The sequence below is a fragment of the Sus scrofa genome, chromosome 6, assembly GCF_054392235.1.
Source record: "Sus scrofa isolate SSC_HxYL_T2T_F1_AM1 chromosome 6, Sscrofa_HxYL_maternal_Yorkshire_Landrace_v2.0, whole genome shotgun sequence".
Classification (NCBI taxonomy): Eukaryota; Metazoa; Chordata; class Mammalia; order Artiodactyla; family Suidae; genus Sus; species Sus scrofa.
Genome location: NC_139388.1, coordinates 53,984,464 through 53,996,052, shown reverse-complemented (window position 1 = coordinate 53,996,052; position 11,589 = coordinate 53,984,464). Strand labels below are relative to the sequence as shown.

Genomic DNA, 11,589 nt, shown 5'->3' with positions numbered 1-11,589 from the left:
GTCACCAGCACCCGGACAGTGTTGCCTGTCTCTGCTACCTCAAGGAACAACCAGAGGTTGCCTCCAGGGGACACATTCCCTTCTCATCCCAAACTAGGGCCCTTGACTCCCAGTGTCATCAGGAATCCCAGGCTGGGAATTCCCCTGGTGGCACAGCGGGTTAAGGATCTGGCATTGTCACCATTGCTGTGGTCCAAATTTGATCCCTGGCCTGGGAGCTTCCACATGCTGTGGGTGCTGCCAAAAAGGAAGAAAAAAAAAAAAAAAAAAAAAAAAAAGGAATCCTAGTCTGTCACCTCAAGCTAGATAAATGACCTCGAACTTGGTAACAGATCCCTAATTCCTGTTACTCAAGCCAGAGACTGGACTCCAGGCTGTCACCCCAAATAAGACAAGCAGATGCCCAGTGTGACACCCCAAATGAGGTATAGGCACTCCTTGGCTTTGTCACTCCACACTAGACAAGTGGACCCCTTGTCCCTGTCACCCCAAACCACCCCACCCCAACTTTAATTATGAAGTTGACAACCAGATCCCCAATCTGTCACTCCAACCAGCCAACTGGACGCCCAGCCTCTGTCACCAAAATAGACAACCAGACTTTTGGTCCCTTGATGAGACACCAAGCCCCGAGTTTCTGTTGCCCTAAATCAAACCTCTCAATCCCAAGGTCATTTAGGAGGATAGATGGGGAAATGGACCCCCCCCAACCCTGACCACCCTCATGGAAGCTTCTGGTTTCAGTGTCTTAATAGCTCAACATCATAATTAGGGACCTGGGGAGTTCCCACTGTGGCTCAGCGGGTTTGAATCCAATGTAGTCTGCCTGAGGATGCAGGTTTGATCTCTGGCCTCACTCAGTAGGTTAAGTATCTGGCATGGCTGTAAGCTTCAGCACAGGTTGCAGAGGCAGCTCTGATTTAACTCCTAGCCGGGGAACTTCCATATGCCTCAAATGTGGCCCTAAAAAGAAAAAAAAAAAAAAAAAAAAGAATTAGGGACCTGTAGTCAGTCACCTCCAGATCAGGTCTCTGCCTGAGTCTCAGCCTCCCACCACCAATCTCCAGACCTAGGCTGCTGACTGCTTGCCTCAGTGATCTCAGTCCCAGGTCCTTGGGCCCCTGGCTACAGTCACCTCCAAATGACCACATTCACTCCAGACCCAGCAATCAACATTGGATGTAGTGACCACCTACCTCCGTGGGCAGTCGCCTCTGGGAATACTGGCATCTGGATTAACAAACTAACGCCCTTTGTCGTCCCCAAGTTGGGTTGGGACTCTGGTCTCCAGTTAGAGTCAGGGGCCTGACCCTCAGCCTCAGGCAGCCCAGGTCTCCTCCGCCAGGACAAGTCCATCTCTGGCAGCCCCCGGGAGAAGGTCTGGAGGAAGCACTTTTCCGCCCTCTGGTGGCAGCCATTGGAAGTGTGCCCCTGGTAACTGGGAACAGTGTGGACCTAGACATCCAAGCCATTCTGTGGGAAGCCCAGGGGTTACCCTTGCCTGCTCCCTCCTACTCCGCTCCCACACAGCTGGACCCTCCTTCTCCTCCTGAATCTGCCCCCCCGACTCAATTTCCCCAGCTCAGCTCATCGTCCCTGGTTTCACTTCCTCCAGATCATCCCCCCCACACAACCCCAAAAGGAGATTTCTTTTTTTTCTTTTTCCTTTTTCTTTTCTGTTCTTTTTCTTTCTTTTCTCTCTCTCTCTTTTCTTTCTTTCTTTTCTTTCTTTCTTTCTCTTTCCTTCTCTCTCTCTCTCTCTCCCTCTCCCTCGTCTTTTTTAAGGCCACACCTGTGGCATATGGAGGTTCCCAGGCTAGGGATCCAATTGGAGCTGTAGCTGCCAGCCTGTGCCAGAGCCACAACAAGGCGGGTTCTGAGCCCTGTCTGCGACCTACACCACAGCTCACAGCAACGCCGGATCCTTAACCCACTGATCGAGGCCAGGGATCAAACCTGCAACCTCATGGTTTCTAGTTGGATTCGTTAACCACTGAGCCACGACGGGAACTACAATAATTTACCCTAGTTTATCCAACATGTTATCCTTCCAACACATAACCAATATAGGAAATGACTGAGTGTTTTATACCCTTTTCCTGCTAAGTCTTTGAAATCAGGGGTGTATTTTACACTCATAGCACAACTCCATCTGGACCAGCCATGGTACAAGTACTCAGTAGCCACCTGCAGCTGGTGGCCACCATGTGACAGGATTTCAGAATAATGCTGAGTACTCAGTGGGCCCTCGATAAACACTTGCTGAACGAATTGATCCACTTGCTGAAAGAAGGATGAGTTTTGGTGACGGGAACTGAGGTTGGAAAGGCTCTGTCCCTCGGAGCTCACTGAACCGTCACCTCCTCAGAGAGCCCTCCCAGGCCAAGCTCATCTGACGTAGCTTTTCATCCCCTATCACCTCACTTTGTTGTCACACCTGCCAAGTGCTTTCCCTACTAGGTCTCTCTTTTGTCAGTGGTCCCCACATTACAATGAAAAGCAAACTGCGTCACTTCCCACACCCGACTCCCCGCACCCAGTCTGCTCCAGTCACTCTCCCCCAAACCTCCAGGCAAGGTCTTTGTACCTTGAATCTTCACTTGTCACCTCAGGGAGGCCTTCTTTAACCTATAATGTATCTCCAGGTCTTTCTGTGCAGAAGGGTTAAGGTAGTAGGCTCTCCTTAGGGAGGCTGGCTCACACAGTGGCCCTTGGCTGGCATCTAGATACCTGGATTTCAGCAGGTCCTCACTGCTCCCCGACAGGGCAGTTCTTGTGTCTAAGCTGTTTGTGCAAACAATGTTGTTTATGCTGAACATCCGCTTTCCTTCTGGGACTCTGGAATTCTGGTCCATGCCAGACAGATGGTGCTTATGTGGCCACCCCCCCACCCCACCCCCGTCCCAGTAATAGTCCTGGGTCTGAGTGTCATCATGACCTTCCCTGGCAGACACTGTACCCGTGTGTGTCACGGCTCACTGCTGGGGGCATTTTATTTTTTTTTAATTTATTTATTTTTTGTCTTTTTTCTATTTTTTGGGCCGCTCCCACGGCATATGGAGGTTCCCAGGCTAGGGGTCGAATCGGAGCTGTAGCCACTGGCCTACGCCAGAGCCACAGCAACACGGGATCCAAGCTGCGTCTGCAACCTACATCACAGCTCACGGCAATGCCGTATCATTAACCCACTGAGCAAGGGCAGGGACTGAACCCGCAACCTCATGGTTCCTAGTCGGATTCATTAACCACTGCGCCACGACGGGAACTCCTCACTGGGGGCATTTTAATGCAACCTGGGGCGAGGCCACTGGGAGAGGACTCTGGAAGCTTGTGCCTGGTTTTCCTTGGGACTTCACCCTATGTGCCTTCTTCCTTTGATAATTTTTTCTTTTTCTTTTCTTTTTCTTTTTTTAGGGCCTCAAGTACATACAGAGGTTCCCAGGCTAGGGGTCAAATTGGAGCTGCAGCTGCCAGCCTACATCACAGCCACAGCAATGCCATATCCGAGACGTGTCTGCAACCTACACCACAGCTCACAGTAACACCAGATCCTTAACCCCCGAGCGGGGCCAGGGATCGAACCTGTGTCCTCATAGATATTAGGTTCATTTCCACTAAGCCACAACAGGAACTCTACCTTTGCTGATTTTGCTTTATAGCCTTTCACAACAATAACCTCAGCTGAGCATACATTTTTTTTTCTGGCCACATCCATGCTCATGGAAGTTCTCGGGTCACAGCAGCGACTCAAGCCCAGCAGCGACAATGCCAGATTCCACGTAGAACTGGAACTGCTGAGTCCTGAGTCCTCCTGGCACATCACTGAACATGAGCGTGGTGTCTTCTCCTCCTCAGAACTCATGCCCACTGGCCAATGGCGCTATTTATCTTGCTTATTGTCTCCCCCTGCCAGGGGCCCTTCCCCCACCTTCTTGGTCCCTGGAGGATCCCACATCACCCTGCACACATGTACAGAAGACCCTGGGAGAATATTTGCTGAACAACTGTAACAGCTTTATTTCCAAAGCTGGAGTCCCTCCCTGGGCTTGTAATGGGAAGGGGGCCTTTGGCAAGAGCAGAGCCATGCGGGATGGGGCTGAGAAGGGACGGGGCAGCTGGCTTGGGAGGCCGACATGTCCTTGAAGACACCTCACACAGGTTCCATCTGCAGCTCCTCCCCGTCCACAGCCTCTATCTGGTGGAAGGCGGCGTGGGAGCCGATGACCACGAGGGTGGCTCCTGGGGGAAAACGGGCAGCTCAGGGCCTCGCTGCCTCCCCGGCCCCCACTGCCCACCGCGCCACCGAGACCCTGTACTCACTCACCTAGGACCCAGAAGACGGCGGATCCCGCGCCAGCCAGCCAGAAGAAGGGAAAGGAGACGCCCCCGGCCAGGGCATACTGATGGGCGGGGCTCACCTCTCGGCCTGGGGGGGCAGATGGCATTGGGACAGCTGTTCCACACCTGTCCCCTCTCCCAGAGTAACCCCCAAAATGCCTTATGCCAAGGCCCTCCAAGTCCGGCCCCAGCCATTTCCCCAGCGTCCCCACCCACTGTCCCCTGAAACAGTGCACCTTCCTCAGTAATCCCCCCCACCGCCCTCCACCCTTCAACTTTACTTCTGCTAGGAAGCTCCCAGACTCTCCCTCCCCAAACTACAGCTTTCCTGCTCCAACCTGCCCTCGCATAGACCTGGGTTTTCCAACTGGCATCCCAAAGGCCCAGGCTGACACCTAGACATGTTTTTTGAGTTTGCATATTATTCCACAATAATTTTTTTGCTTTTTAGGGCCGCACCCACAGCACATGGAAGTTTCCAGGCTAGGGGTCGAATCAGATCCACAGCCACAACAACGCGGGATCCGAGACACGTCTGCAACCTACACCACAGCTCACGGCAACACCAGATCCTTAACACCCTGAGCGAGGCCAGGGGTCGAACCCGCATCCTCGTGGAACCTAGTCAGGCTTGTTAACCGCTGAGCCACGATTTGTTGATTTGCTGCTGACATACAGACAGAATGATTTCACACAGCAATACAGTCGGCCCTCTGTATCCGCAGATGGGCACCCGTGGGTCACTGTACTACATCATTGCTACATCAGCAACTTGAGCATCCTCGGATTTGGGTATCCAAAATCTGGGGGCTCCTAGAAAAGCTGAGAGATGGCTGTATAGACATCTGGCTTCTTGTGGCAGATTGGAAAGTCAGACTTGCAAACCCTGGCGGCAGCAGTGGCTGAAGACAAGTTGTGACTATGCTCTGGACGCTCCCTCTGTGCCCTGTGCTCGCCTGACATGCTCCTCCACCCAGCCCACCCTTACCAGATACATAACTGGCAGGCTTCTGATGGATTCTGTCTTAGGTCTACCTGTTTCTTTGATTCCAACTCCCCCTTATCTCCACTCCAAACCTTGAGTTTCCCTTAGTTGGGAACTCAGGCCCTCTTTCTTCCCAGTGGTGCTTGGTGCCAGTCTAGGACCACATGAGCCACAGGCCTCAGCTTCCCTCTGAGAAGTCCCAAGATTTTTCTACTCCCATCCCAGGAAGCACGAAAGGGGGAGGACAGATTTAGGCTAGAGTAAAGTCGCCACCTGGCGTCCAATGTGGGTACTTGCAGCTGATGCTTTTGGCAGATGAGGGAGAGAGAAGGAGGAGGTTTAAAAGGCCAGCGGCTAGGTGGAGTGGTTCTTGGATATCTTCTGGGTTTGGGAAACAGCAATTTGGGGGGACTGAGAGTGGATAGGAGCATCAGGTGTGGGTATGGGGAATCTACTGTAGGTCTAGGATTGGGCAGACTTGGGTTCAAAAGGACTCAGGTTTGAGGTCTAAGGCTTGGATTCAAAGAGCCAGGATCAGAGGAGTTTGGGCAGATTTCTCACCAAACAGCACAAACTTGGACTGCAACGTGCGCAGATAGAGGATGTAACAGGCGCCAAAGAAGACAGCCAGAGCTACCAGCAGCATGGGCGATGTTACCCTGGAGGAGGGCAGGGAGGCACAGTCAGGCCGCTGGGGCTGCGTCAGACACGAAGGCCCTGACCTTCTACACCTGGGGACGTCCTTAGGACCACGCAAGTCTAGGTCATGTTTGGTCCCCCTGCATCCCAGCCAGGCTGATGGAGTAGGGACCTGGTCCTCTGGGGTAAAGATCCCACAGAGCTATCCCATGGGGACAGGGCCTGGCCAGTGCAGACATGGCAGCCTGGCGGGGGCGGGGCCTGGCTGAGGGGGGCTGTTCTGGCCAGAGAGACACTCACACGCAGTACAGGATGAGGCCCAGGAACACAAACACATAGTTGCTTTGGTAGTATTCCACGTTGCGTACGAGGCGCTGGCAAAGCTCGCCCAGGTTGCGGGGACGCGAAAAACGCCGCTGGTCCACGAAGGAGCCCCAGGGGCGGATGGTAGCACGGCGCCGCTCCAGCCACTCACGGCCCGCGCCAGAGGGAATCAGTTTCGGCAGCAGGGTCCTGGGGGGTGCGGGACCAGGTCAGCGGTAGACCGGGTTGGAGCCCGGACCCCCGAGCAAGAAGGGGGCCGAGGGGAGCGGGACTCTGGGGTTCTGGGGGGCGGGGGAGATATGGTCCAGGACTCCTGGATTCCAGGGGAGGAAGGGATTGAGCCGGGGCCAGGAGTCCGGATTCCTAACTCCCCAGGGATGAGGGGCGAGAAGCCATGACTCTCGGGTCTAGGTCAGGGGGGCTAGATTAGACTTGCTTACGTGGCGCTCAGCCCTTCCGCCTCGGCATCCTTCTGCTGGTCCTTCTCGGCCGCCATGTCTGTGTTGTGAGGGGAAGAACCGCTGTAACGAGGCTGGGGCCCTCCACACCCCACGGGCCCCGCCCGAAACCGGCCTCACTCGAAGTGGCCGGAGGGGACGTGGCGCCGTTCCGGCGCCGCTGGGGGCGGTAGGTTTGTCACGGAGTATTATGGGAGTTGTAGTCCTGACGATGTCGGGGAGAGTAGGCGCCCTGGTGGCTGCATGGCTCGAGGAGCACCTTGGGAGATGTAGTCGCGTAAAGCGACGTGGGTGCCTCGGGGGCATTGTGGGAGTTGTAGTTTCAAAGGTAGGACGTGCGAGGTCAGAGAAAGTGAGCTGTCAGGAGTCAGGGTGTCGGGGGAGTGTAAAGGCAGAAGACGTCGTGTACTACCCCGAGCAGTCTCTGTACAGTGGGGACTGTGTAGGGCTGTCATTCTGACTCTAGAGGATATTAAAAAAAACCGTGATTAAACACTCAGATGTTCTGATTTATCAGATCTGGGGTGAGACCCATTCACTGGCTCTTTTTTTTTTTTGTGGCAGGCAGGGAGTGGGGTGGGTGGGGACATGCTACGTTTTCTGGCTAAGGATCGAACCCTAGCCACAGCAGCAACCCTAGCACAGCAGTGACAGTGGGGGATCCTGAGCCACCAGGGAACTCATGGACCACATTTGAATAGTGAGACTGTAGAATATTTGTAGGAATCCATTCCATCCTTCTTCAAAGGCTAGTGAGGGGGCCATGGTTGCTGAAGGGGGTTATCTAAGATGGGGAGCAAAGCTCCCCCACAACTCTGGGCTCCTAAGGATGGATGGGTTAGGATTAGGACCTCAAGGATGCCCCTGCTATGGAGAGGGTAAAGGGAAGTAGGGGAAAGTAAAGGGGTGAGTTGTTTTTTTTTTTTTTTAATCTTTTTTTATTCCAGTTTTATTGAGGGGAATGAGGGATTTTAATTTTTAATTTTTATTTATTTATTTATTGTCATTTTAGGGCCACACCCGTGGCATGTGGAGGTTCCCAGGCTAGGGGTCGAATCAGAGCTGCAGCTGCTGGCCCACACCACAGCCACAGCAAGGCGGGATCCGAGGCACATCTGTGACCTACACCACAGCTCACAGCAACGCCAGACACTTAACCCACTGAGCAAGGCCAAGGATCAAATACGCGTCCCCATGGATACTTGTTGGGTTTGTTACCACTGAGCCATGATGGGAACTCTGAGAATTTTTAAAAGACGGAGTAGTTACAACTAAAAGAACTGGATTTCTTGGGTCAGAGGTCAAAATCCAGCCTGTGTTGATTTCATCAACTCCCTGTCTTCATTGGACAGTGAAGATCATCCTGGTTCCACACTCATGGGTTAAGGTTGGGTTGAATGATCCATGTGAAGTGCTTGAAAGAGTCTTGCTATTTTATAACCACTCAATAAATGGTGATGTTGTTTTTGCCACTACATTGTCATGAATGTTATGATTATTTCTAGAGTTCAGCCTTCTCAAATATGTCTGTAACGTAGTTGCTGCTGCTGGCCCCTTGGATGTCCCAAAGAGGGACTGGTGTCTGCCACGTGGGCCGCCTGTCTCTCCCCGGGCCCCCACAGCCATGGTTCTCTCAGTCTTTGCTCCTGAATGAGCTGTGGAAAACCGGCCAGAATTCTAAAGAGGTGCCCTAGAATATGGCCTCAAGAAAATTATGTGGGGAGTTCCCGTCATGGCGCAGTGGTTAACGAATCTGACTAGGAACCTGCCCTTGCTCAGTGGGTTAACGATCCGGCGTTGCCGTGAGCTGTGGTGTAGGTTGCAGATGTGGCTCGGATCCTGTGTTGCTGTGGCTCTGGCGTAGGCCGGCGGCTACAGCTCCGATTGGACCCCTAGCCTGGGAACCTCCATATGCCTCGGGAGCAGCCCAAGAAAAAGGCAAAAAGACAAAAAAAAAAAAAAAAAAAAAGAGGAGTTCCCGTCGTGGCGCAGTGGTTAACAAATCTGACTAGGAACCATGAGGTTGCGGGTTCAGTCCCTGCCCTTGCTCAGTGGGTTAACGATCTGGCGTTGCTGTGAGCTGTGGTGTAGGTTGCAGACGCGGCTTGGATCCCGCGTTGCTGTGGCTCTGGCGTAGGCCGGTGGCTGCAGCTCCGATCTGACCCCTAGCCTGGGAACCTCCATATGCCGCGGGAGAGGCCCAAGAAATAGCAACAATAACAACAACAACAAAAAGACAAAAAAAAAAAAGACAAAAAAAAAGAAAAAAAAAAAAGAAAATTATGTGGAGGTGTTCCATGAGGTTGTGGGTTTGATCCCTGGCCTCGCTCAGTGGGTTAAGGCTCTGGCATTGCTGTGAGCTGTGGTATAGGTCGAAGACGAGGCTCAGACCTGGCATTTCAGTGGCTGTGGCCGTGGCTGTGGCTGTGGCCATGAACTGTAGCTCTAATTTGATCCCTAGCCTGGGAACTTCCATATTCTGTGGGTGCAGTCCTAAAAAAGAAAGAAAGAAAGGAAAAACAAGTGTGTGTGGCAGTATCCAGAAGCCTGGGCTCCCTTACACAGACTGGTCCTCATTTTCCCAGGCTGGGTGGGGCTGAAGGAGAACACCCACGTGGGACATCAGGTAGCTCTTAACTCTGTCTTCAGGGATCAGTGCCCTTTCAGACTTGGGCTTTGAGGCCTGCTGGAGGGCTTTCTCATGAGATGAGGAGGACAGGCCCTGCCAATTGGACTGGTGGAGCAATAGGCAGGGAACTGTAGTGGAGGAGTCCCAAGCTGAAGCTGAATGAGCCATGCTTTGAAGATCAGACTGGCTAGTTCCTGTTTACTTCCCCTCTGTCAGCCCCAGGCTTTTTTTTTTTTTTTTTTTTGCTTTTTACAGCCATGCCTGCGGCATGTGAAAGTTCCCAGGCCAGGGCTTGGAGCTGCAGCTGCTGGCCTACACCACCGCCGCAGCAACGGCAGATCTGAGCTGCATCTGTGAAATATGCCGCAACTTGCCTCAACACTGGCTCCTTAACCCACTAAGCAAGGTCAGGGATTGAACCCGAGTCCTCACAGAGACAGTGTCGGGTCCTTAACCTGCTGAGCCACAACGGGAACTCGCAGCCCCAGGATTTTAGAAAAAGTTTGTTCAGCTTTGGTCCAGCTTGGCTTCAGGAAAATGAAGGAGGACTGTGAGCACACAGTTGGCCCAGAGTGATAATGGGGGAGCAGCACCCGAGTCCAAAGTGATGAGGGCAGCAGAGGTAACCAGGAGAGCCCCCAGGAAGATGAATCTTGGGGAACAGAGAGTTGGAGGCAAAGGTCTAGCTACCTTCTTCCACGGCACACCTTGGGAAACTGGGGTTTGACTTTTGTCATGAGACCTCTTGGGTTTCTTCCCAGGAACATGAATGAAAGTGATTTTACTCTATAACCTGCCAGTACTTGCTCTGAGCAGAAGATATAAAGGCCAAAGTGTTGAATCGTATGGGCCATGGAGTGTGGGGTCCAGAGGCAAAGACATTGTGGGCAGGGCCCTCCAAATGGGGCAGGAGGGGATTTTGAGGGCTGTGGCCCTGGGGTAGGGGCAGTGTGTAGGAGGAGCTCCTTGAAACGGATTGTGGGAGAGGGGGCCCTAGGACAGAGATATGTGAAGATCCCTGAGACTGGAGCGTGGAGGGAGTTGGGGGGGGGAGATGAGGGCTATGACAATGCGCCCCGAATTAGGAAGATGTAGGAGATAAGGGAGTATGTGAAAAGATTGTGAGAGATCTGTCCTGGCCCTGTGGTCCCTCCAGCCTGAGGCTTCTTCCTTCCTGTGTCTTGGATCCCTAGAGGAAGGGGAGCTGGGAGGGTGGAAGGACACTAGTATAGACCATCAGAAACCTGGGTTAGGAGTTCCCGTCGTGGCGCAGTGGTTAACGAATCCGACTAGGAACCATGAGGTTGCGGGTTCGGTCCCTGCCCTTGCTCAGTGGGTTAACGATCTGGCGTTGCTGTGAGCTGTGGTGTAGCTTGCAGACGCGGCTCGGATCCCACGTTGCTGTGGCTCTGGCGTAGGCCAGCAGCTACAGCTCTGATTGGACCCCTAGCCTGGGAACCTCCATATGCCGTGGAAGCGGCCCAAAGAAATAGCAAAAAGACAAAAAAAAAAAAAAAAGAAAGAAACCTGGGTTATTTTTTTGCTGTGTGGCCCCAAGGAAGGCTCTGCCCTCTCTGGGCCTCAGATTGCCCACCTATCTATGGGAGTATTTCTTACCCTGAACGTGATGAATAAAGTAGTTTTTCTGGCCTCCCTAGGAGAGGTCCAGGCCCACACAACACTTACCGGGACCAGGCTCTGTCCTGGGCATCTCAGGCGGTGACTGGCATGCATGGCCGCTGGCTTCCGACTCCCTTTCCCCTCAGATTCACGCGCTTCTCCTCAGCATTGTCGTGTGCAGTGGGCATGTGTACATGCACACTCACACTCACGTGGGCTCTCAGCATCCCCGCCTCCCAGACACCTGCCCTGGGAGGCAGGCAGGCCAGAGACCAGCCCCAGGCCCTCCCCTCACTCCCATCTCTGGGCTGTGTTAGAAAGCCTGTCTCTTGGGAAGTTGAGCTGCCCAACCAAAATGGCTAAAATTCAAAAGACTGGCAATACCAAGTGTTGATGAGGATGTGGAACAACTGGAACTTTCCTACACGATGGGAATGCAGATGACACAAGAGCTTTGGAAAGAGTGTCTTGTTTTTATGAAAGATAAAAACAGTCTCTTCCCTGACCAGCAATGCCATTCTTAGGCATGTACCCAGCAGAGATGAAAAATGTGTCATCAGAGGATATCACCAGCATAATCTCCTCCTCGAGGATCC

The 11,589-nt window shown here is 53.1% G+C and overlaps 1 protein-coding gene across 2 annotated transcripts; it reads right to left on the bottom strand.

Moving 5' to 3' along the window:
• Window positions 1-3,842: 3,842 nt before the first annotated feature.
• Window positions 3,843-6,889, bottom strand: RABAC1 (Rab acceptor 1). 2 transcript variants are annotated; one of them, NM_001031795.2, is made up of 5 exons: window positions 6,727-6,871; window positions 6,263-6,475; window positions 5,885-5,982; window positions 4,325-4,426; window positions 3,993-4,239 (listed from the first exon to the last, which is right to left on the bottom strand). In NM_001031795.2, exons 1-5 carry the CDS (start codon window positions 6,780-6,782, stop codon window positions 4,151-4,153), a joined length of 558 nt encoding a protein of 185 aa, NP_001026965.2. In that variant the 5' UTR covers window positions 6,783-6,871; the 3' UTR covers window positions 3,993-4,150. The 2 variants fall into 2 exon arrangements, with proteins under 2 accessions (XP_084814825.1, NP_001026965.2); XM_084958699.1 differs by lacking the exon at window positions 5,885-5,982 and having other exon boundaries at window positions 3,843-4,239; window positions 6,727-6,889.
• Window positions 6,890-11,589: the final 4,700 nt, after the last annotated feature.

Bases quoted from the DNA above. Each gene is read 5' to 3' on its own strand.
- RABAC1 (XM_084958699.1), bottom strand. From the start codon at position 6,782: ATGGCGGCCGAGAAGGACCAGCAGAAGGATGCCGAGGCGGAAGGGCTG. The intron at 6,476-6,726 runs GTAAGCAAGTCT...CGCACCCCCCAG, and splicing joins GCGGAAGGGCTGAGCGCCAC to GACCCTGCTGCCGAAACTGA. The intron at 4,427-6,262 runs GTGAGTGTCTCT...CTGCCCCCCCAG, and splicing joins GGCCTCATCCTGTACTGCGT to GCCGAGAGGTGAGCCCCGCC.